This window comes from Balaenoptera musculus, chromosome 11 (genome assembly GCF_009873245.2).
Source record: "Balaenoptera musculus isolate JJ_BM4_2016_0621 chromosome 11, mBalMus1.pri.v3, whole genome shotgun sequence".
Classification (NCBI taxonomy): Eukaryota; Metazoa; Chordata; class Mammalia; order Artiodactyla; family Balaenopteridae; genus Balaenoptera; species Balaenoptera musculus.
The window spans coordinates 58,863,749-58,888,936 of record NC_045795.1 but is presented as its reverse complement, the minus strand read 5'-3'; the positions used below and the strand labels follow the sequence as shown (position 1 = coordinate 58,888,936).

At 45.4% G+C, this 25,188-nt stretch overlaps 1 protein-coding gene across 8 annotated transcripts in view; it reads left to right on the top strand.

Moving 5' to 3' along the window:
* The window catches only part of TRAK1 (trafficking kinesin protein 1), a 102,792-nt gene that overhangs the window by 10,557 nt on the left and 67,047 nt on the right, over window positions 1-25,188 (top strand). For 6 of the 8 annotated variants that reach the window (XM_036870679.1, XM_036870673.1, XM_036870675.1 and 3 more), the window contains exon 2: window positions 16,404-16,598. Coding sequence is in view for 4 of the 8 variants with exons in the window: in XM_036870673.1 (XP_036726568.1) it covers window positions 16,404-16,598 (195 nt within the window). In the remaining 4 variants the exon portion in view is untranslated. Of the gene's footprint in view, window positions 1-16,403; window positions 16,599-17,606; window positions 17,633-25,188 lie in introns of those variants that run through there. The other 2 variants (XM_036870678.1, XM_036870681.1) reach the window with 2 other exon arrangements.

The following is a 25,188-nucleotide window of genomic DNA, read 5'->3' as shown; positions in this document are numbered from 1 at the left end:
CCAGCCCATCGGACTTCCTTCCCTGGCACCCCTGGGCACCGTGCTGGAGGAGGAGATGGGGTGCCGAGCACACTGAGCCTGGGAGCCCACGGCATTCTAGGGCTCTCCGTCTGCCCATCATGCTTTGTGATTGCCCCTCACCCCCCCGAGCCCAGCTGCAGGGCAGAGTAAGGTGGACTGTTGGTTTTGTGCAGAACTGGGTTTTGTCCTGTGGGTGCCACGAAAGTACCACAGAGGAAGGGCTGTGGGATTGATGCTGGATGGGAAGAGGCGATGGAGGCAATAGGGGGGATCAAGGGGAGGGGGTCTTGAGAACTGGGAGTTGTGGGCAGGGAGGGAGATGTGTGGATTTCAGATTTCAGAGGTGGCTGGCAGAGGGGGAGCATGGGGTCCAGGAACTGAGCGGTGGGGAGCTGGACGGTGTTTGGCTCGGAGGTGATGTGCCCATCACGTCACGGGGATGGTGCCTGCAAGCCGGATGCCGCAAGGGGACGGACTGGGCAGTGGGCAGGCGAGCACAAGCCAGGGGCAGCGTGAGTCTTGTCCACTTAAAAAATATTCACAGCCTAACAGTTGAGAGTTATGTTTTATTTGGTGGGAATTTTTAGGACTTCAAGCCCAGAGGCAGCATCTCAAGTAACCCTGAGAGAACTGCTCCGAGGAGGCGAGGGGGGAGCCAGGTTATACAGAAGTTTTACAACAAAGGGCAGGTAGTCTGAATGTCAAAAGATTATCGTTAAGGGACTTCCCTGATGGTCCAGTGGGTGAGACTCCGCGCTCCCAGTGCAGGGGGCCTGGGTTCGACCCCTAGTGGGGGAACTAGAGCCCGCGTGCATTCGGCAACTAAGAGTTTGCATGCCGAAAGGAAGATCCTGCGTGCTGCAAGGAAGACCCTGTGCAGCCAAAATAAATAAATAATTTTTAAAAAGATAATTGTTAATTAAAAACAAACAGATATCCCAAGTTAAGGAATTTAACACTTCTCTATGTATGGGAAGATGCAAGAGTCTGGGCTCACTGAAATCATTCCTATGATATGCACCTCAGCTATCTGAGGCCAGTATCCTGTGTTTTCACATCCTGAGTTCCCTCAGGGCTCACCAGCTCACTGTCTGGTGGTGGCTGCAATCGCGGATGACTGTGACCTTTGTTCACTGATATGGCAGGCAGTATTCCATTTTTCAGTCTCAAGCTAACAAGGACTTTTGAAGGCAGGTGGAAGAAAATGAACTGGTATGGCCAGAGGAGCCAGAGATTGCCAACACGAAGCCCAGACCCCCAAGAGAGTCAGCTTAGGGCAAGACTCGAATCGTCCTCTCCCAGGAGGTTTTCAGCCCTAAACTGGATTTTGATCTACATAATGGACCATGCATGTGGGTCATGTTCTTGGTGGGAGAGAAGGAAGGTCTTGCTTCTTAATGGTTAGAAACATGATAATGAGGCAGAGCCGATGGGCATGGGAACCCTGACCTCCCTTCTCTTCTTTTGGTAGGAATTCAGTTCTCACGCCCAACCCAACACATTAGATTTCAGTGTATCTGATAAATGTAACTGTACTTTTTTTTTCGGTGTTGAAAAAACCTCACAACAGACAACTCAGGTTGTTGTAACTGTAGGTTTGAACTCCATTGCTCAGTGCTATTTCAGTTCTATTTAAGGAGGGGTTTGTGGTGAGGAGAAATGGGAAGGGGCAAGTCTGAGTCTGAGGCAGGCCTGGAAGTACTGTATTCTGGTGTCCTCTCCTCCCTTTGTCTGGGACCTGAGGGAGGGTGTGGGCCTGCCCAGGTGCGGATGCAGCGCCACCTCGTGGGCCAGGGGAGCACTAGCAACTGGAGTGGCAGCCTTAACCTTGAGACCAGACACCTGCAGTGCCCTGGGGTTGCAACTTTTGAAAGGGACTAGAGGAGAGAGGAGTTACTTGTCTAGAGAGTATGACAGGTAGGGCCGGCAACTTTAGATGTGTAGAACAAAAGAAATCTGCTCCCATCTCTTCTCCTGCCTTGGTCCATCTCACGTTTATTTTATTTTATTCCCATCTGCTATTTTCTGGAGTTAATTCCAGGAGTTGTTTTTTTAAGGGAGGGCATTATGAAAGCCAAGTGTGGCCACGTCTTTCTTACTTAGACTACTTGTTAGGAGATCCTGATGGTGACGGAATGTCAGTCCTGTGCAGTGAACTTTATCCTCCTAGTTATCGGCGGACGTACTTTACATGCTTTTAAATTGGGTGTGTGTATTAGTTAGGTTTTGCTGTAGAAATGCTGGGTAACAAACAACTCTCAATTTCACAGTGGCTACTGCAACATTTACTCCTTGCTCTTTCTCATAAGTTTCCATGCCTGAGCTTCAGTTCAGGTCTGCTTCACTTGTCTCATTTGAAGATTTGGGATGACGGGCAGCAGCTGTGTAGGGTCATGTTCTTCTCCTGGCAGAGGACAGGAGCTCAAGGGGACAAATGTAACCACACAGGCACATTCAGAGCCTGTGATTGGACATGCAGTAAGTGACACATTCCATTGGCCAAGGGAAGTTCCATGGCCTGGCTCAAGGTCACTGAGTTGCGAAATGATACTTCATTCACAGTGAGCCATAGCAAGGGTGGGGAGTGAGGGAAGATCAGCCTGGATTTTAGAAGACCCTCAGGTAGCGGTAGTGGTCTTGAATGGCACAGGCATGTAGGTGGTCTTCAGGAAAGCCCCTGAAGTGGTGTCAGTGACCTTTAAGCCCTTTGCCTAGTCTCTTAGCTCTGCTGGGCTAGGGAACTCAGTGGGGGTGCGTAGGGGAAGGACGTGGGCTCTGATGGCCTAGAGTAGGGGCTAGCAGACTTATCCCTAAAGGGCCGGAGAGTAAATATTTTAGGTTTGTCAGTTCTGTGGTCTCTGCTGTTGTAGCTGACAGCGGCCACAGACAATACCTAAAGGAATGGGCGTAGCTCTTTTCCAATGCAATTTTTATTTATAAAAACAGGGAGGGGGCCGAATTTTACTGTGGGCTGTAGTTGGTGGACTCCTGGTCTAGACCTTCAAGCCCTGATCTGTATCAGGACTTCAACTTAACAATAAGAGAGAAATATCCCTTTTTAGCTGAGAAGCCAAAAATAAAAATTCAAAGGGCTCCTGTTGGGTCCAGTAATAGCCCATCCCCTCAGCATTGTTAAGCCGTGAACAGTTGTTCCGCATCGTTGGATTCTCCAGGCAGCCAGAGTTTATTGTTTCTAAGCATGAAATCTCATTTTGCTTGCCCCATTTTCAGTAGAAATGGCAGTGAAGGGTATTAGAAATTCCTTGGGCTTTCCTAGGATGATAGGGAAGGTGATTTAACCTTTTGGATGGATTCAGAGGCGTCTTTCATGAACAGTGTTTGGCAGGAGATTTGGAGATGTGCCCAAGGGTGGTAGGTGTGCCCAGAGACCTTTTTTCACATTCCTTGTGGTTACATTTTTTGTGTGTGAGTAACCACTTCATTGAGATAGAATTCACATACCATGTAATTCACCCATTTACAGTGTATAATTTGATGATTTTTAGTATGTTCACAGGGTTGTGCAATCATCACCACAGTCCATTTAGGAATATTTTCATCACCCCAAAAAGACACCCCAGGCCCTTTAGCTGTCACCCACCAATACACTCACATGTCTCCCAGTGTGGCTGCATTTTTAATAAGCTTTCAGAAAGTTGCTTTTTGGTTTCTGCTGTCCTTGTTTTTCTTGGCTCATCCCTGGCGTTGGGGAGCTGAGCAAGCGATCTTGAGTGGTCATCCGTGCTATTCAAGTGCACGCCTCATAGGAACTTTAACTGCTTCTGATCACACTTGTGTATCATACATACGTCACCTGATGAGATAACTTTAAATTTTTTTCCTTTATTTATTTATATTTAACAAAGGCTTATATTTCTTCATTTGTATTCTTCTTTGTAGGAGGTTATCCTCTGTAATTGTCTACATTTTGAATTTACGTTTGTGTTGGTTTGAAACCTGGTTCAAGTAACGTGGAATTGTTTCATGCCCAGGTTTTATTGTTTCATCTGTTTTAACTGTTTATTATCAGGCTGTAGTGATCTGTTTTTGGATGAGTTTGAAATCTTTTAATACCCAGATGATCTCATGTGATGTTTTGAAAAAGTAACCATTGTTCATTTATAAACAGAATTTCCTGTTCTGGAAGTTAATTTAGATTAACAATAAGACAGTTGACTGCATTGAATGGTAGAGGCACAGTAGGAATTTCGGGTTCACAAAATTTTGTTCTATTAATAAAATAAAGTTTCTTTGATTTGGCACATAAGTCTTTATCTCAAAGTTTATCCCTTATGCTAACTGACTTTCATTGTTCCTTGGTAAGGGCTGACTTTGGGGAGGAGAGGATAGACGGAGGATTGGGCCCTGAACTCTGGCAGCTGCTCAGGCTGCCTTGAAGGTCTTTTAGAGTCTAACTATAAATATTGGGTGTAAATGTTTTTGGAAACCAGAAAGCAAAGGTAAGTGTAAAGAGTTAATAATTTGAAAACAGGAAATTGGATCTGAACCCCCAGATTACAGCAACAAAACCCAAGAGGTGGGAGGAAGATTAGTGAGATGAATTATAAGCAAGTTATCCTGTTTTTGCTACAGATAGTGAGAGAAATACAGATTTAACTCCTAGTAATTTAAAGGTAACTACCTGTATCAGTAAGGCTTAAGCTTAGCTGCATAGAACAGTGCCTTCACCTGATAGGATTTATTTTTCTTTCACGTAAAAGAAGTTCAGAGGGAGGCTCTGCAGTGCTGGTGTGGCCCTCCTGTCCTCAAAGGCCTGAGCTCTTCCTGTCCTTCATTTCCACCATACTCGTGGTTTCTATCCTTAAGGTCACCTCATGGTCTTAGAAGGCTGCTGAAGCTCCAGCTATCATGTCCAAGTTCCAGGCTGTAGGAAGGCAGCCTTTGGGAAAGCCTCACCATACCATTGCTTAAATCTCAATGGCCAGAACTTAACGCTCTTGGTCATACCTTGCTACCAGGGAGGCTGAGAAATGTAGACTTCCCAGGTCTTTGCTACTAAGGAAAGTGGGAGAGTATGGGTGGTTGGGAAGCCACTAGCAGTGTCTACCATGCCTCTTTGATGTGATATCATAAGATGTCATATCTTAAAGATAGAATGTGAACCTTCCAAATCAGTGTTTCCTCGTCTTTCACAACATGACCCCCATAAGAAAATGATGACGTTTGCATAGCTCAAAGGGTAAATGGTGATGGTAACTCATAGCTGGAAGCCACCCTGCATAGTGCCTGCCACCCTCCATTCCCAGCACTTGGAGGAAACTCTGCCCTAAATCACTAGGGGAAAAAAAAAGAATCTGGTGACACATATTCTATAAAACAAAAAACAGGTAACTAACGAAACCTCAAGACAGCAGAACCACCAGGAGGCAGGACAAAAGTCAGATCAGTCACGTCTGACATTTGACGACAAAGTCTCTGAATGGGTCAAAAGTAAAGCTTTAGCGATGTGCTATGTTTTAGGAAGTCTCAAAGCAAAGTACTCAAGAGAGTGGAAGTTGGGAGGAGGAGGACAATTTAGAGAAAAGAGAGTTACACGGAGGAATTATTTAATCAGTGAGACCAGAGGGCCAGAGGCAGCATGGGTGATGGCTATGGCTGTGACCAATGGGTCCAGACGCTGTGTGAGAAAGCCAGGTCTAATACTTACTGTGTGATGTGGGTCCAGTTACTTAACCTCTGTGCCTCAGTTTCCCCTTCTGTAAAGTGGGGATGATAATAGTCTCCACTCTTAGGGCTGTTGGGACGTTTAAATGAGTCAGTGGAGATAAATGCTTGGAGATGGTAGCATCCATAAATATTTGCCATTATTATTGCTGTTTGTTATCATTATAAAAAGTACAGCTGGATCCCTATATAGCTCCTTCAAACCCAATAAAATCCAGGTGATTCAAAGATAGAATGTTAAGAATGAAGCCATAGAAGTGCCAGAAGTAAATATTGCTGGATATTTTAGTAATCTTGAGATGGGGAAGGCCATCCAAAGGCTAAGATTACAAAGAAAATGATCAAGTGGAGATTAAGAGGTACAAACTTGTAGTTGCAAAACAAATGAGTTACGGTATGAAATGTACAGTGTGGGGAGTATAGTCAGCAGTTATGTAATATCTTTGGTTGGTGACAGACTGTGACTAGACTTATCCTAGTGATCATTTTGAAATATATAGAAATATTGAATTACTATGTTGTGTAACAGGAACTAACATAGTGTTGTAGGTCGATTGTACTTCAAAAACAAACAAACAAAAGCTCATAGAAACAGAGATCAGATTTGTGGTTACCAAAGGGGGGGGTGGGGGCTTCGGGGGAGAGAGAGCTGGATGAAGGCAGTCAAAAGGTACAAACTTCCAGTTATAAGATAAATAAGTACTAGGGATGTAGTGTACAACATGATAAATATAATTAACACTGTTGTTTGTTATATATGGAAGTTGTTGAGAGTAAATCCTAAGAGTTTTCATCACATGGAAACAATTTTTTCTCTCTCTTTAATTTTGTATCTGTATGAGGTGATGAAGGTTCCCTAAACTTATTGTGATGATCATTTCAATGATGTATGTAAGTCAAATCAGTACGCTGTACACCTTAAACTTAATACAGTGCTGTAAGTCAATTATATCTCAGTAAAACTGGTGGAAAAAAATTTGACTGCACAAAAAGTAAACTTTATACAGGCATTCTTGCTGTAACATAATATATTTGCTTTTGAAAAACTTTGTGTTCTACAAAATGGGACACTAAAAATAACAAGAGTTATGTGACTTTGTAACCAGAACCAACAAAAACCGTACATTTGGGAGATAACATGAGTAGAGTGGTCATCTTTTATTTATTTTTTAAAAATAATGGTAAAACATACATAACATGAAGTTTACCATTTTAGCCTCTTTTTTTTTTGGCTGCGTCGGGTCTTCGTTGCTGCACGCGGGCTTTCTCTAGTTGTGGCGAGCGGGGGCTACTCTTCATTGCGGTGTGTGGCCTTCTCATTGCGGTGGCTTCTCTCGTTGTGGAGCACAGGCCCTAGGCGCGCGGGCTTCAGTAGTTGTGGCATGTGGGCTCAGTAGTTGTGGCTCGTGGGTTCTAGAGTGCAGGCTCAGTAGTTGTGGCGCATGGGCTTAGCTGCTCCGAGGCATGTGGGATCTTCCCGGACCAGGGATTGAACCTGTGTCCCTTGAATTGGCAGGTGGATTCTTAACTACTGCACCACCAGGGAAGCCCGATTTTAGCCATTTTTCAGTGTACACTTCACCTTGTTGTGCACACATCACCTCTGTAAATCTCCAGAACTTCATCATCTTCCCCAGATGCAACTGTACCCATTAAACACAGATTCCTCTTCCCCCCTCCTCCAGCCCCTGGCAGCTGCCTTTCTGCGTTCCGTCTCTGAATTTGACTCCTCTAGCAGCCCCCATAGGAGGATTCAGAGTGTCTGTCCTTTTGTGACTGGCTTGTTTCACTTGGTGTAACGTCCTCAAGGTCCATCCATATTGTAGCTTATGTCAGAATTTCCTTCCTTTGTAAGGCTGAATAATATTCCATTGTACATATCTACCACATTTTGTTATCTGTTCATCCATTGATGGACCCTTGGGTTGCTTCTACCTTCTGGCTATTGTGATAATGCTACTATGAACATGATGTACAAATATCTGGTCAAGTCCCTGCTTTTACTTCTTTTGGGTATATACCTGGAAGTGGAATTGCTGGATCATATGGTAATTCTGTTTAACTTTTCAAGGAACCTGGTTATGCATGTTTTTAACTTTATCAGATACGTACTATAAACACGCTTATGTATTTTGCACTTCAGATTTTTTGGATTCCCCTCTTATTTTTAATCCCACATGGGAGATTACTTGTTTGAGGGTCATGACAGAATTTTGGTTCTCCAAACATGCTGTCAAACCGTTTACTGCAAGTGTCGTTCCAATTTCCACCAGCTCCATCTGTCTAAACACTAATTCAGCTGTGAGCACATAAATTACAATCACACTGACACTGGCTATTTTCATGTAAAAATATTTGCCTGGTAATTGAATAATTATAAGATATATAATATATACGCTTTTAAGAGAAATTATCAAGAAAATTGGAAAGCCAAAGTATTTTTTTCTATTTATTTCCTAGTAGATCAAATTCAAACGAATATTAATCCACCCCACCCCACCCCACCCCATTTTTTGAGCATTTTCCTGCAGGTTTAACTCTTAAAATTAACACGTTAATTTTTCCTTTTAAAATAAAATTTCTGTGCAGTTCTAACTTTATGTCTTAGTGTTAGAATCAATCTATCTTGTAGTGTGGTATCGTCTGCTTTTGTAGATTTCTGTGCAAAGCCCATTGGAGTCACTATTTCTGCAAAACACTGCAATCAGTTTTGACATCCGGGGGCCTCCATAGCAGGGTCCTTCTGACTTTGCTTTGCCCCGCCTCTTCCTGCCCTCTTGTTGCACAACACGCTGGCGTGTCTGAGTGGACGGGGCCACATTCAATTGCACAAGGTGGCACTTTAGCCTCGTGTTGGAGACCCTGCTTGTGAAGGCGGCCGCTGGGCGGCTTGGCCGTCTCCGTTTGTGCTGCTGTCACAGGGAGCTGGTGTCGTGTGTGATCAAGCCACAGCTCAGAACCTGACACCCCATCTGTGTGGAACTGAACCGGGGTCATTGTTTATCCTTTTTCTTAGAAAGAGTCACTTCTGGTGGCAGGTAAGGCCACGGCCCTTCCAGTGTCAGGTTTTGTTTCTGTCTCTGAATCCTGATTTCCTTGGCCTTTCTGCTTCCATGCGAGTGTCTCTGAAGACACTGGTTACTGGTCACAGCAAGGCAGCAAGGAAGAGAAGAGAAATCTTGTCCTTGTGGGGCTGGAATGTGAGCAGGAGGTAGTGTGTCGGGAGGTGAACTCAGGATGGTGGGGACAGGAAAGCATCAGTAGTCCTGGCGTCCAGTCCCAACACTGCTCAGCTACGAGACCTCACCCAGGTCCCCGCACCTCTGGCGGGGCCTCAGTGTCCCCTTCCGTAAGTGGCAGGGCTGGGAGAGGCTGGCTTGGGTGTGAGCTCATGCCAGCCCTGGGGAGGGGTCTGAGAAGTCTCGGGTGGAAGTGGGGAGAGGGCAGGTGCGTGGGAGGGACGGGCGAGGGGACCACGTTGCCCTTATAGACCGTTTGAACGTTGAGCCACCGGCCTTATTCATCAATTTTTTTAAAATTAATTAATTTTAGTTTTTTTTTTTTTTTTTAAATATGTTTAGGCTTTTTTTTTTTTTTTTTTTTAAATAAGTTTATTTATTTATTTAGGCTGTGTTGGGTCTTCGTTTCTGTGCAAGGGCTTCCTCTAATTGCGGCAAGCGGGGGCCACTCTTCATCGCGGTGCGCGGGCCTCTCACTATCGCGGCCTCTCTTGTTGCGGAGCACAGGCTCCAGACGCGCAGGCTCAGTAATTGTGGCTCACGGGCCTAGTTGGTCCGCGGCATGTGGGATCTTCCCAGACCAGGGCTCGAACCCGTGTCCCCTGCATTGGCAGGCAGGTTCTCAACCACTGCGCCACCAGGGAAGCCCTAATTTTAGTTTTTTTTTTGGCTGTGTTGGCTCTTCGTTTCTGTGTGAGGGCTTTCTCTAGTTGCGGCGAGCGGGAGCCACTCTTCATCGTGGTGCGCGGGCCTCTCACTGTCGTAGCCTCTCTTTGCGGAGCACAGGCTCCAGACGCGCAGGCTCAGTAATTGTGGCTCACGGGCTTAGTTGCTCCGCGGCATGTGGGATCTTCCCAGACCAGGGCTCGAACCCGTGTCCCCTGCATTGGCAGGCGGATTCTCAACCACTGCGCCACCAGGGAAGCCCCATCAATTTTTTTTAAAGAAAGCAAATTTAGTTAATGAAAATCACAAGGGGCTGTCAACTCTCAAATGTTGATGGGCAAGATCCCCCTGGAGAACTTGGTGTAAAAGCCAGCTCCTGGATCCCACCCTCATAGATCCTGGCACAGAAGGTCTGCGGTAGAACCGAAGGAGCATATAAAGAGCCCATTACAGAAGTGCTGTCTGCCCTGGGGCGCCATCACCCCAGGCTCAGTTCTCGGGAGGGTCCCCCAGTTCTGCTGAAATGCCCACAAACGAGGGAAGGGAGGAGAAATGCTTGCTTGCACGTTCCTTCCCTAGGTGATCCTCTCAAGGGGCCGCAGAGAGTAGCAGCGAGTCGTGTGTGGATTAGAGTTGGGGGGACGGTGTCGGGGGGCGGGGGGTGTGTGTGCAGTGGACTCAGCCACTTCCTAGTGGAATGACTTGGGCTCCTCGTGTAACCTTTGGGACCTTGGTTTCCTGGTTTGTAAATGTGTTCCTGCACTTCACCCTGCACTGCCTGCTGGTTTGTGAGAGTAAGTGAAATGCAGGAATAGACACAAGTGGTTTGTATCGTTCAGCAAAATGTGTATTGAGCATTTACTGGTTACCGGGCAGGGTGCTGTGTAAACAGTGGAGAATGTCAGCCTGCGGGGTGGTCCTGCCACCTCCTGAGGCTCCTGGTGCGGGGGCCGTGCAGCGGACCGTGCCTCGGTCTCACGTCTGCTACTGGCTGCTCTGTGACGTTCAGCCACCTCCTCAGCCTCTCTGAGTGCAGCCCTCTTCTATTAAATGACGTGGTTGAGCCAGTAGTTTCTAGTTCTAAAGGTCCCTTTGTAGTTGGTGAAATCACAACTTCTATGGTATTCTAGAGAATAATTCTAACAGAGTTCCCCGATGAAGCTTAGGTGAGGCTCTTAACTATGTGACCCTATGATAGAGAAGAAGTTTCCAGAAGGACGTCTGGCAGATACCAGTTGCAACGTAGCACGTGTGTCCCTGGCACCAGTATGGCTTGTGTGTGAGTCTCTGAGCCCGTGCCCTTTAATCCTAATAACTCAAGAAAAAGGCGTCGTTTCCAAGTCTGTACAGAATGATTTGCAGGCGGCTGAGTACGTGAGCTGTCTTGTCTTGTGAAGACTTTAAGACATGGGTATGGCTTTGCAGTCACTGCCAAGGTTAATGGGTAATGACAGGGGCTTACGGACCCTAGCCAGAACTTCTTCAAGCACAGGCTGGGGTCACGTTCTTTGCTTGTCACCTTTAGTGTAGTCTGGAACCTTCTCCCAAGGCCCAGAGTTAAGACACCAGGATGGGAAACCCCAGCGTGCAAACCGGAGACACATGTGTTTAATTTGACCTCAGGTATTTACAGGATTCTCAACTAGCGTCCAACGTTTAAAAATCAGGGAATCTTATGTAAAAATACAGATCCCTGGCCTCTCAGAAGAAGTCTGGCATATCCAGGTGCTATGGGGCCCCTCAGTGGAGGCAGGATGTGCCGGGAGTGGCGGCCACCCCCAGACACAGCCCTTGGTCTGGTGGCTCAGAGACATTTTGGGTGGAAAAAGAGCTTTTCTGCAACCTGATGCCTTTGTTCTACAGATGGAGAGACAAAGTCCCAGATAAACCAAGACGTGACTTGCGGGTGACATGGCGAGGTTGGGGGCAGGGCCAGGGCTGGGAGCCCATTCTCCAAACTCCTGGAGCAGCTCTTGCTGCATCCAGGGCCTCAGGCGCTCGCCAGCAGGTGGCAGTCGTGGTGCTGGCTGGCCTGCCTCAGGGTCTGGCTTTCCTCCTTCCTCCTTTTCTGTGCCCTTCTGTTCCTCTCTTACTTTGATTTTGCCAGATTTTCTCTGGCCAAGCTTTTCCTCTTTGTCCAGCACTGCACTCTCTCCCTCCTATTATCCTCACCTCTCCCCCCGCTGTTTTTCCTAGGATCTCGGGAGCCTGGGGGAGTGTTCAGGATACTGTCCTCCTCTCCCTTGCAGCTCTCTGTTCTCCTGGGCCCAGCGCCCTCAGCTCCGGTGTACAGGCAGAAGGCCCAGAAACCCCAGTGGAGCTACCCCCCGCCCATCTGGAGGTGGCCACCACTCAGAGCCTATAACTGTGTGGTCCTAGATATGCTGGCTTTTTCCAACAGGCTAGGGATCTGTATCTTTGCATGAGATTCTCTGATTTTTAAACATTGGACACTAATTTAGAGCTGTAGTCTCTGCTGTAAAATGTATGCATCATCTGGGGCGCCTGACAGGTTTCATGAACCTGGCGTGTCACCTTTGCATCAGTGCAAATGCTTAGATGGAGGGGCCTCCTTTGAGCCCCCTCTGGGGTTATGGATCTAGCCCAAGTCAGGTGGAGAGTGGACATAGCTGGACCTACAGCCCCAGACCCTCAGGGCCCTCTCCCACCTCCCACAGCCCTCGGTGAAGCCCCCATCCTCGGATAGGAGGACCCACTTCAAACCTTATGCCTTGGAGAAAGCTAGGAAGGGTTATAGCTCTGAAGAGGTGAAGAGAGGTCTTAACGTTCTGCTCCCAGGGTGGTGCTATAAGAATACTGGACACTGGATTGGATTTGCGTTTGCTGAGTGGTTGAGGTGACATTCACTTCCCCGTGGGACTTTCCTCCATGCTGGATGAAGATACTGAGTGAGACTTGAAAAGACCTGGACACTAGATGGCTCCACCTTCCTCATGCTAAAGGCTGGGTGTTTGGCCAACTAGGCTTGCCACCCGTTGCCGATTCTTCCTCCCTTTTTTCCATCATTCATCCAACGCTTACTGAGCACTTCCTGTTGCCCAGCGTGATGCTGAGGGCTGGGTTAGATGTTAAGGGGTAATTCAGAGCTCCTCCCGAGGGACTCTCTGTTAGAAAACGCATATAACATTGTAGTGAAATAACCTCTGTACTAAATACACAGCCAGAGGGGAGAGGTCAAGGGAAGCTTGAAATATGGGGTGAATTTGAGTGATATTTTGCGATGGAGTTTGCTGGCAGGGAAGGGCATTCCAGACAATTAGAACAGGTGGTGTCCAAACCAAGGTTTGTGCCAAAATGTGTTTGGAGGATGGCAAAAAGTTGGTGTGGCTTCACTGAAGGGATACTCGAGAATTGGCTTTAATAAGGTAGATGTGTATTTCTTTCTCTCTTAAAAGTCCAAGTGGTAGATGGCCCAGGAGTGCTGCCGGCTATCCGCTTGTCCCAGGCACCCAGGGTTGCTCTGCTAACCTCCTAGGTGCTGCCTTTACTTATACGGTTGAAGGCGGCTCCAGCACCACCGCATCTCTGCATTTCGACAGTTGGATAGGGTCTGACTTGGAAGTTCTGTTTCCATCCTGTTAACCAGGCATATGGACAGACCTTTACTTCAAGGAAAGATGGAAAATGTAGTTTTTACCTGCGTGGCCGTGTGCCCAGCCACACCTTCGGGGTGACTTTACCGAAAGAAAGAAGCAGAAATTGGATATCGGGAAGCAGTCAGTAGACTGTGTCTTAGGAAAGTGCAGGCTGAATCATGAAGCAGTTTATAGGGAGCTGGGAGGTTTTTAAAGCAGGGCAACACTGTGATTTTAAAAGTGTCTTTCACAGATGGAGCCGGCATCCATGGGGCTGTTGTAATTGGCGAAGGGGGGGATGCTGAGTGTAAGTCCACCCGACTTGCCTGGGTGAGCCTGGCCTTTGATGGTTTGACAGGCTGGGGGTCGGTGGGTTCCGGGCTGCTGTTGCTGTCGATCTGCCAGAAGCTGTGGACCTTTCGGGGCCTGGGTTCAGTCAGGAAGGGGATGCCCTTCATTTGAGACTTAGCCGAGACTACATAGTATAGCTTGTTAATAGTGTTGAGTTGGAGCAGTGGAGAAATGAGCACCGTAGAGAGCATTCAAAGGTTCCTTTCCTCCAGGTGAGGCCAGCAATGCCCTTTCACGCACTGAGCTTGAGTAGGCGCCAAGGGAGGGGGTGGGTCCGCAGACAAGCTACTTCAGTTCTTGGCTCTACTTCCCACGCTCTGGAAGGGAAAATCATCCAGACACCTCCCTGATTTGTCAGTGTGTTTAGCTGGACACCTCGACCATACTTACGAAATCTGTACCTGTTTAGAAGGAAAACTTCCCGTTGAGAATAGCCTGGGAATCCCCCAGCATTTCTAATGTTCCCGCCTGGGAAATGGGCAGCAGATGGCAGAGGGAAGGGCACAGCTTACAGTCAGACGGCTGAGGCTTCTCATACACAATCTGCCACTTATTTAGCCAGGTGACCTTGCCCTACAGGATATTCCACAGCTCCTGTGAATCTCAGCTTCCTCACCTATAAGTCAGAGCAAATATTATCTACGTCTCGGGTTGCCGGGAGGGTCAGAGAATGCACTGAATGCTCCTGGCTTGGTGCTTGGCACGGTGAAAGCATTCCGGGGGAATTCTCAAAGGCTCTCATATTATGTTTACCCAACCTCAGGCCTCAGATGTGTCTTCTCCATGTGGCAGAGGTGGTGTCCCCCTCCACAGGGGGACCTTGGGGCCCCTAGCCCTGCAGCCAGGATCAAGGAGAGCTCCCTGGGCAGTCTTTATAATCGTCTCCTAACTCTCTGGGCCTGCCAGGCAGCTGAAAACTTGCTGATGTTTACATGGCGGGTCACATTACGGAAAAATCAAATATTCAGAGTTTTTTAAAAAGGCTTTTTGACGCAGCCTCACCTTTGGATACTTGATCTCACTGGTCATCATACGCTTTAAGGAAAACGATACCTCTTGGGCACAAGGACCCACACTGTAAATATGTTGACCTTCAGCCCTAGGAACCTGGAAGGACAGGGGAGTCTTAGCGTTTGAGCAGCTGCCAGTGTGCTCACAAGTGACACAGCGTTCTTAGAAGGGATTTTATTTTTATTTTTTGGAGTCCATTGCCTTTCCTACCACCAAATGGCAGTGACACCAGAAGATTCTAGCCTGTCGTGTGGGTGCGTCGTGCAGGGATGTGTTGGTACCCTGCCCGTTCTCCTAGGGATAGGCTGGCGTTGCCTTTTGTGGAGCAGATCTGTGCTTAGCCAAGAGATGCCATCGTTTGGGTGTCATCCCTCCTTGACCCTGTATCCCCTCAGCCAGATGCTGGTCATTTTATGGTTGTGAGGCCTCACCTCGAGATGAGCTTTGTGGGAACTTACTCCCCACTCGACTGTGAGACGAGGAAATATTTCCTTAGTTAGGAGCTCAGCTGGAGCCTTTTGGAGGGTGTTTGGTCGCTGGTGGGAGATGATAAAGAGATACGAGACATCTTCTGCCTTGAGGTTGGGCTGCTGGCTCTGGCCGAGGGGAGGGCATCACTCTGTTCTCCGCAGACCTTTGCAGAGCGGCCGAGCAGCTCCGGCCTGGTGGGGGCTGGCTGAAATGCCAAGTGCGCTGGCTGTGACATTTCCCACATGAGGCAGAGAGTCCTGAGCGTTCACATGTCCCCCTCCAGTCCCTAGAGCTCCAAGTAAAATTGGAGATGTCTTTACTTTCCACTTATAACTCTTTCCGCAAGCACTTGAAAAGCCACGTGGACTTCCTGAGTCGAAATGTCCTGCAGTGAAGCTTTATATGTTGAATTAAGTAAGAAGGGGTAGCGTGGGGTGGTAGGAGGTTTGCGGGGGGCGGCTAGCAGGTGCTTCCCCTGGGCTCCTGCCCAAGAAGGGGGGAAGTTGGCCACTGAACACTCTCTTTACCTGTGATTCCATAATATTTTTGCCTGCCGTGCAGCCTTCTTATTAAATACGAAGGAGATGGGGATTTTGGTAAGTCTCTGGCATAGCCCTTCTTCTGGGCAAAGGTGTCCACATTCTTCCTGAGGAAGACAGGTTAATTCTGCCTGGTATGCTCAAAGCACCATCCTGTCGGGGGAGAGGTGGTATTCAAGCTGTGCCTTGCCGGAGGGGCACTTGTCGGTTTAATTGCTGGAAGCCCCATGAGGATACAAGCATTGCAAAGGCAGGACCACGACTGTTGTGTTTACCATCGTGTCTCCTGTGACTGTGGGACTCAGGATATAGTTGGATGATGATGGATGGATGGATGAGTGGATGGAAGGAAATGCAGGAGGATGAACAGGTGAATGAATGAATTAAACGCAGGCAAAATCTTATCTATGTGGAGACATGGTTTGAATGGTAAAATAGTGGCAGGAAGAAGTTTGACATATTGGTGAAATTATAACTGGTTTGGCTTAATTGTAGAGTCATTGCGAGAATGGCCAGAGAAAGGGTTGGAAAGAAAGACTTAGCCCAAATGGTGAAAGCACAAGAATTTTGGCTTTACTTCACAGAAAGTGGGCAGCTAAACAAGCAGGAACTATTTCAGGGAGGTCTGGCAGTAAGCGTGCATAACTCCTAGTTTCAAGAGTAGAATTTAAATTGGGAAAGGATCTCTGATGTGGCCTCATCTGGCCTCTCTGTGCTGCGGGTAAGTAGCTAAGACACTGGCTGTAGGCCCCAGGGTTAGGTCACTAGCAGCGGCAGGGCCACCACCAGGTCGGGCTTTCATCTCTCCATCTTCTCCCCTCCAGACGTGTGCAACAGCACTGACCTTCCGGAAGTTGAGATCATCAGCCTGCTGGAGGAGCAGCTGCCCCATTACAAGCTAAGAGCTGACACCATCTACGGTTATGACCACGACGACTGGCTCCATACCCCCCTCATTTCTCCAGATGCCAACATTGACCTCACGACCGAGCAGATTGAGGAGACGCTGAAGTACTTCCGTGAGTGATTCCCCTTTCTCGTGATGCCCTGTCCTCCTTAGCCGTGGCCGCACGTGAGCGCTTGTCCTGGCTGCTGCATCTGGCAGCCTGCCATCTGTGGAAAGTACTTGAAGAAATGCGGTTGTGGGATTTAGCCCCATAAAAGGCCTTGACTTTGAGTCTTCTGGATAGAAATGTCAGAGTAGTGGGGACAAGTATGAGTTTTCATTTGAACCAGCTTTCTCTTAACCATATTGAAGCATAGAAAATGCTCCCACGTTTGCAGGGCAGAAATGGAGTCACAGATATGGGGAACAAACGTATGGACACCAAGGGGGGAAAGTGGGGCAGGGGGGTGCATGGTGGGATGAATTGGGAGATTGGGATTGACATATATGCACTAATATGTCTAAGATAGATAATTAATAAGAACCTGCTGTATAAAAAAATAAAATTCCAAAAACTAAATAAATAAAAGTTTACTAACAACAACAACAAAAAAACAGATGAAAAAAAAAAAAAATACTCCCAGGGACTTCCCTAGCCAGGGCCAAAAAAAAAAAAAAAAGCTCCCATTTCCTTCCATGTGAGTCCTTAGAAACTTGTGCTGGGGAGGAGCTTGTCTGCATTTAGAACCCAAGGTATTGGGAATCTCTAGGCTGCTCAGTATTTATAGGACATAGCCTGACACCTCATGGCTGCTGATTGCTGTGTGAAAGCCCACTAAGCTGGTTATTCGGGAGAGGCAAGATGTTGCTGCAGCAGCAAAGTGGTCCTGCCGTGGGCTGCAGAACTGACACCTGGTAAGGTGAGCAGTACACTAGGTGGGGCTTCTTTCAGTGTGTTTGTGATGACAAGGATGTGAAACTTGATTTTACAGGTTAGAAAAATATACGATAATTAAAAAAATTCATACCAGTGATATTGCTTTTTTTTTTTTTTTAATTGAGGTATAGTTGATTTACAACATACCAATGATATTTCTGATGTTCACTCAAGATGTAATTTTGATGTAATTTTTCTCTTTAGAAATTCATGGCAGCCCCGTGAGATTGGTAAGACCAGTTCTCTTTTGTTTTGACCCTCCTGACTTAACATTCAAGTTAATTTGAACCTAGTCTAAATTAGTGATGTCACTTTGGAAGTGACATCATTTACATATCCATGTATCATTGCGTCACCTTTAAAAAAAATAAAAGAGTACAACGATCCTTCTTCTACTTAGAGATAACTTGGTTCAAAACCAACTTATTCCAATAAATAAATAAATAGGTAAATTTTAAAAAGTGAGGAAAAAAAAGAAAAAAAACCCCCAGCTTATTGTGCATCTGTAAAGTTTTCTGTAATTATTTTTGCCAATACAAACCAATCTCCAATATTCTTGAATTTGTGAAATCATTAATAATAAACAAGTCAAACTTGTAAGTTTCTTCTTTAGCTTGTATCTGGGCTATTTTCACATTTTCTCTATTAGATATTAGTAAGGAAGGAATTTTGTTTAAATTGGCCTGTGTTTTTATACTTCATGCAAACCCTACAGTCTCTTTGTGAGCACTGCAGACGATCAGTTTTGATAGGAGTAAAAATAGAATAATCTACACCAGGGCAGATATGAAGCACATTAGACTTGAACTAATGGTCAGGTTGACGCTTCAGAACTTCCAGTGTATCTTGTAGCCTAGAGGAGGCTCATTACAAGTCACTTTTGTTTGCTCACGGTATCTGTATGCCCAGGGAGATGTGGTATTGTGTGGAAAACCGCGTCCTGGGTGACCTCCCTGGTAGGTTTCGTATTTGGTTTCTCCAGACTGCTTCACAGTAGAATTCACAGCAGAGTTATTTTTCCAGAAATCCCTGTGTGTTACCTACTCTTCCTTAACAGACCCTCCTATGATTCTGCAGGACTCCGCTTGGCCATTTCTGCTGAAGGAGGCTCCCGGGTCCTTCACACACACACTGATTAATCACTTACATTCACAGTATGATTGGAACACCACCCAAGGATAATACTTCACTGTTGTCAGAGACCTTTCATATGAATTGGCTTATCTCATCCCTGTAAAATGTCTACAGTTTGGGCCAGGCTGATTTTATTATCAAGGAAATTGAGGTGTGGAGGGCTCATAGTATTTATTCCATAGCACTGATCTATAGCTTCTAAAATCCTTTTAACAGTATACTTGAACAGACATTGTGGCTTGTTATTATTTGTTTGTTTTGCTTCTAGTGATATACTTAAAGGAGAGAGAGAGAAAAAATCCTGTTGGATTTGGCAGTGCATAACACAAATTATAATAAAATTAGAAAACCAAAATAAACATTGAGCAGAGATTCCGAAAGTTCTTAGAGCATGGTTGCCTTCAAGTCTAACCTTAATTCTGTATTTTCTTCTGTGGTACCTGCGCTTAGAGCAAAGTGGGTATTTGCTAAATATCAATTAAATGAATGATCAAGCATTAACTCTTAACTTAAATACAGCGCCCTCTAGAGCAGGGCTTTCAAACTGAGGTCCTGGGACCCCCAAAGGGTCTGTAGAGAGAAACTGGAGTTCTGTTAACTTGTAAAGGAAAAAAAATTACATCCTTAATTTCATAAACTTCTAACTGAAATGCAGCATTTACTTTCATTATGAACATAGAAAAAACAAAGCACAGTGGTATTACCAGGGCCTGTGGCTTTGTCACCAGTAGAAATCACAGATATTTTCATGTCATGCTACAGAAGAGGCAGATACAGAAGAAATAAGATCTTTACTCCTCACTGCTTTGAAATTACATTCATTATTAGATGTGCTGATCTTGTTATTTAATGTGCATTGATAAAGAGGCACTTATATCGCATACTTCTTTTTGAAGTTTTAATAACTGTATTGTAATACAATTGGTTTCCTTTGTAGTCCTTGGTATTTTATTTTACGTCTCTAAATCTTTCTTCTGAGGAGGGGTCTGTGAGCCTTGCCAGACTGGCCCAGGGGTCGGTGGAAGCATAGGTTAGGAACCCTGCTCTGTACCTGGTGTCCTTTTTGGATTTCATCTGTTTGTTTACACGTGTAACCCAGGACATGCCATGGTTCACACCACTGTGACTCACCAGCGTATTAAATCAGTTGTGAGGTGTGTGGGAAGACAACGTAAACCTTCCTTTCATTTTAGATTTATTTTCTGCATCAATCAGAGCAGTGGTTCTCTTTGGGAATCAGGGTAAGTGGTTCCCCAGGGGGTTCTGATACGCCCCCCCCCCAGGTGAGAACCATTGGACAAGAGGGTCACCTACACCATTGCTACACAGATCAGAGTGGACACCTTGGGTGTCAGGAGGTGGGATAAAACTCATCTCCCTTTCCTACATGTCATCCCCCAGAGGAGAGAAACGATGCTTTGCCTTTTAAATCTGGCCCTCACCTGGCTTGTTAAGAAGAGGCAAGAAAGCTTTGGGTTTCCACCTTTACCAGGTGGTAGAATGACCTTTTCAGGCAAATTTCAACAGTCAAGTGGATTTTCACTCCCGTTGAGTCTGAGAAACACAGAAAATGAAAATGACCCACACAGCAAATGTACCCATAAATATGGAGCATTTAGGATTCGATGGTGCAACAGGAAGAAAGTGTAGTCTTACTGTGTGCCAGGCACTGTTTTATTTTATTTATTATTTTTGGCTGTTTTGGGTCTTTGTTGCTGCACGCGGGCTTTCTCTAGTTGCAGCGCGTGGGCTTCTCGTTGTGGTGTCTTCTCCTGTTGCGGAGCACGGGCTGTCGGCGCGCGGGCTTCAGTAGTTGTGGTGCGTGGGCTCAGTAGTTGTGTCTCGCGGGCTCTAGAGCTCAGGCTCAGTAGTTGTGGCGCACGGGCTTAGTTGCTCCACGGCATGTGGGATCTTCCCGGACCAGGGCTTGAACCCGTGTCCCCTGCATTGGCAGGAGGATTCATAACCACTGCGCCACCAAGGAAGCCCCCAGGCACTGTTTTTAATGCTTTACAAGTATCTTATTTAATCCTCACAGTGACCTCTGAATTAAATAGTCTTGCTATCCCTGTTCTACAGATGAGGATATTGAGGCTCAGGGAAGTTAAGGAGCTTGCCCCAAATCACACAACTAGTAAGGTGGGGTGCTGAGTTTCAAACCTAGGTCATCTGGTCTCACTTTATGTCTTAATTAGCCATTCTCTCAGAGAAGCGAAATAAGAAAAAAATTCTAGTTTAGGAATAAAGCACATTTAGTAAACGTGAAGAAAGCAAACCCTCAGCTTTAGAATATGTCAGTAGCTTATTTATTTATAAAAATGTGTCCGACATATTCAAAATTCATTTTCTTTCACTCAAGGTCACTGTCCCAAGTGAAACTTAGCCCGATGTAGCTTAATTTCAAGATGAAGTTTCCTTCTTCCCTGTGATTTTTGCCCCTGCGTCCTGTGGTCTATAGGTTATGCTTCCCTGAACTCAAGTGGAGATGACTCTGTGTGCTGTAGATTTTTCTAATCTCATAACGTTCAGTGGACACCAGCCATGAGGGTTGCTGTGCTGGTATGTAGGTAGTTACGGCTCCTTCTGGTGCCTTTTCTAAGGGCAGTGCTTTTTGTTAACTTTTCGGTTAAGGAGCCTTGGACAAGAGAAGAAATCTCTCTCTGTCTCAAGTGCAAATGATCTGCTGACAACTTCACCTCTGAGTTTATCTGGAACAATCCTTTTCCTAAGAAGAGAAGGTTATGAAGCAAATAAGAGTTTCAAGATATCATCTCATTGTTTGCTTTTGCTGTAAAGTATTATTAATGAATCAGTCAACAGGTGTTTATTGAGTGCCTGGTATGTACCTGTAATCTTTCATGAGCTTGACTTGTTTGAGTTCCAGCTGAGGTTTTCTGGCTAAGGAAGCAAAGACATCTGATTATTGATTTTCTTTCATTACCTAACCAGGGACTTTGCACCAGGTTGGGCCAACACAAGGTGCCCTTGAGGCCCTCCGTTGGCATCCTGTACTGAGTTGTCTACCTTGCTTGTGTGGGAGGAGTGAATGGGGTCTGGGAACCTGCATGTTAAACCAGCTCCCCGTCCCATTTTAATTTTGTAAAATTTAATTTAAACAACGGCAAGAAAATCAAAGACCGTTGATCTAGTCCAACCATTATTGTGCAGCCCATGTCCACTTCATGTTCGAATAGGCCAGAGTCCTCAGCCCAGTGCCTTATATTAAATAGGTGCTTAATAAGTGCTTCTTAAGTAAGAGAAAATGGAAAAGCATCTTCTTCAAATTAAAAAACAAGTTTTTCTCCTGTCTTATCTTTTTTTTTCGTAAAAACAAAGCAAAATTAAAAACAGCGTATAGAATAGAAAGATCATTTTGTTTGTTGCCCCCTTCCAAAGATTGCCTTCATCTAACTAAAATCGTAAGTGAAACAAAAATAAAGGCACCACAATATGCACTGAGCCTGTGCAAATTAAAGGGATAAATAACACACAATGCTGACCTTCTAAAGGGAGGGGTCAAAAGTTATATGAGATGGTGACCTAAGAGAAAACAGGGTGTGTTTGTGTGTATTTGCGGGAGGGGTGCCATGTGGAGCACTGACAAACATTGTGGTAGGTGGGGTTGAAAGAAGGAAGGAAAGATAAATGATGGGAGTCAGGGGAGGTTGTACAGGGGATGGAGAAGGGATCTAATAGCCAGAGAAAACTTTTCATTATCATTTGCTAACAAAAATAATACTACAATGTATACATAATATATTTATAAGTAGTTGCCATGAGTTCCTCTCATGTAAATGCCCACGTACTGGTTGGGTCCTTTCTGCCGCTCTCAAGACCTCGGGCAGTTTTGTTTCCAGGTGAGGACCTGAGTGAGCCCTGGAATTGTGCCTTCTCCCCTCTCTTGCTCCCTCCTCATGTGAGCGGTCTCTTCCTTGGGCCCATTTTCATTGCTTTTAGCTACACAGAGGACTGCAGGGTCAAAGGTGGAAGCAGAGAAGCTCTGGCTGTACCATCGCTCCCCACGTGTCGGCGACACGCGGTCAAGGCGCCGCCTCCCCGCCATTCCCCTCCAAGCGTGGGCCTGGGTGCCAGGTGTCCGGGAGAATTGAAGGCGCTTATCTCTGAAGGTCCAAAGCAGCCACATCCATGCAGGGTGCTGACCGGGACCGGGAGCCCTGGGCACAGTGTCTGGTGAGCAGGGCAGCCAGCTACTTATCCCAGTGAGCAGATTACCCTGTGACCCTTAGGCCTACTTTGTCACCTGCCACCTGCCAGCTTCCACTCTTTCTCATCATTCCAGATTCCAATGCTGATTTATCTTTGCTTTTTCTTTTAAGAACAAAAATGCTTGGCAAGCAGTTCTGTACAGATTGACCGTTTTCCTTTTCATGTGAATCCAGCATGTCTAAGACAAAGTTGGAACGGACTCAGGTGGGAAATTGACATGACAGCTCAGCTTGTAGCCCATCCGCCCCTCCTGGGTGATGGGCTCAGGCCGTAGTGGTTCTGAGGTACGGTTTGTGTTCTGAGCTTCTGGTTTGTGTTTTGAACCCTGTGACGTCTGCTGCATGACCTGCTGGTCCCAGGCGTGAGATGCCCTGTGCAGCCCTCCCAGGCTGCAGGAAGCAAACTTGGAACCATTTAACACATCCGAACTCTGTTTCTTCTCTGTATCCTTCTTAGATGTATGAGTGATTTTTAATGAGGACTGCATCCAGGCTGGGGTGCACTTGAGTCTGTAGGTCTCTGTTGGGTGCCGTCTCCTGCCTTTGTTCTGTCCCCACGTTCTCCCTGGAGGTGGGATGGGTGCCTGCTTTTCCTGTGCTTGAAATGAGATGGAGATGGTTTGGGAGGGGGTAGTTGACAGCAAGCTGTTCGTTAGCAGCCTGCCTTCTGCCACAGGAGCTCAGTGACTGGTAGTGGCAGTGTTTTAAAAAATTAACATCAGAAACTCATCTTAATTTGCAGTTATCTGCAAACTCATAACTGCATCAGTAGTGATTTAATCCAAAATTGTTAGCATTTAGCCATTTTTAAAATGTATTGAATAACTTTAAAATTCTTATATGTATATATATATATATGCATATGAGTATATTAAATTGTGTATGTGTATATGAATATTTATGTGTTCACACAACTAATAATTAGAAACTTAGAAATTTTATTAAATTCTTTTACACATTTAACTTTGATTACAAGTTTATTTAACTAGAGCCTTCTTAACTTTGCAGACCAAATCTATTAGAGTCTCTTAAATGCTTACAAAAGACAATACATAACTAACTTTGCAGCCCAGGATCTGATCCGCCTCCTACCTGGGGGTAGTTGTGGCCACAACATCAGGTTTTTCTATTCTTTTACCTACCTCCTCATTCCATATGCGGTTGGCTTATTCATAGACACCCTACTTAGAGAAATGTTCATACAGTGCTTTATAAAAGATATTAGTGCCAGAAACAGAACAGTCATACACACCCGCCCTCCCCTACTTCTTAAGATGGATTAAAAATGTCTCCCTGTTATTTTCCCCTTTCCCTAAGGCAATATATCAGTTGCCTTGTTCACTTGGTTGCCCTTTTTATTTTCATATTCATTGACATTCACGGCCTTTACAGACTCAACCCGTTTCCTTTAAGTGTTACTAACTCTCTTTTCTTTTTGGTGTTCGAATTATCACAAGCTGGCTGGTGATGTCCTTTTAAGCAGGCTCCTACGCCTTATCACTTCTACCCCAGACCTTTTGGAGTGGTCTTTTGCTTTTGTGCAACATGCTATACTGCAGGCCTGTCTTGAATTTTCCTGCCCCAAGATATGGAATCAGCAACTCTCCAAGGAGCCCTGTTAAGATTTAACCCAAATCTGGGCACCAGAATGTTGATGTGCTGGGGATGGGTGGAATAGTGTCCTAGTTGGGCCGCTTTCTTGACAGAGCTGGCAATACAGGCCTACCTCGTTTTATTGTGCTTTGCAGATAACTGCATTTTTTACAAATTGAAGGTTTTTTAACGAACAAATCTGTCAGCACCATTTTTCCAACAGCATTTGCTCACTTTGTGTGTCTGTGTCACATTTTGATAAATCTCTCAATATTTCAAAAGTTTAAATTATTATTATATTTGTTATGGTGATGTGATGAGTGATCTTTGATGTTACAGTTGCCAAAAGATTACCACTTGCTGAAGGCTCAGATGATGGTTAGCATTTTTTTTAGCAATAAGTTATTTTTAAATTAAGTTATGTACATATTTTTAAGACATAATGCTATTGCACACTTAATAGACTACAATATAGTATAAACATAACTTTTATATGCACTTTGAAACCAAACATTTCATGTGACTTGCTTTATTGTGATATTTGGTTTATGAAAGCAGTGGTCTGGAACCAAAAATGCAGGATCTCTGAGGTATGCCTATAGAATTTTTTTTAACATCACAAAAGACACATTGGTAATTTTAACTTACCTCCTATTCTCCTGATCATTTTTAATATCGTTCTTGAAAAAAATCTTTTCAATTTGTTTTCTCTGTGCGATGCCAACTTGAGTTATCTCCTTTAATTCTACCCCTTCTTTTTTTTTTTCTTTCAAATTTTATTTGTAAATACTCCTTGAATGTTTTCTCAATTATTTTTCTTCTTTTAAAGAGAG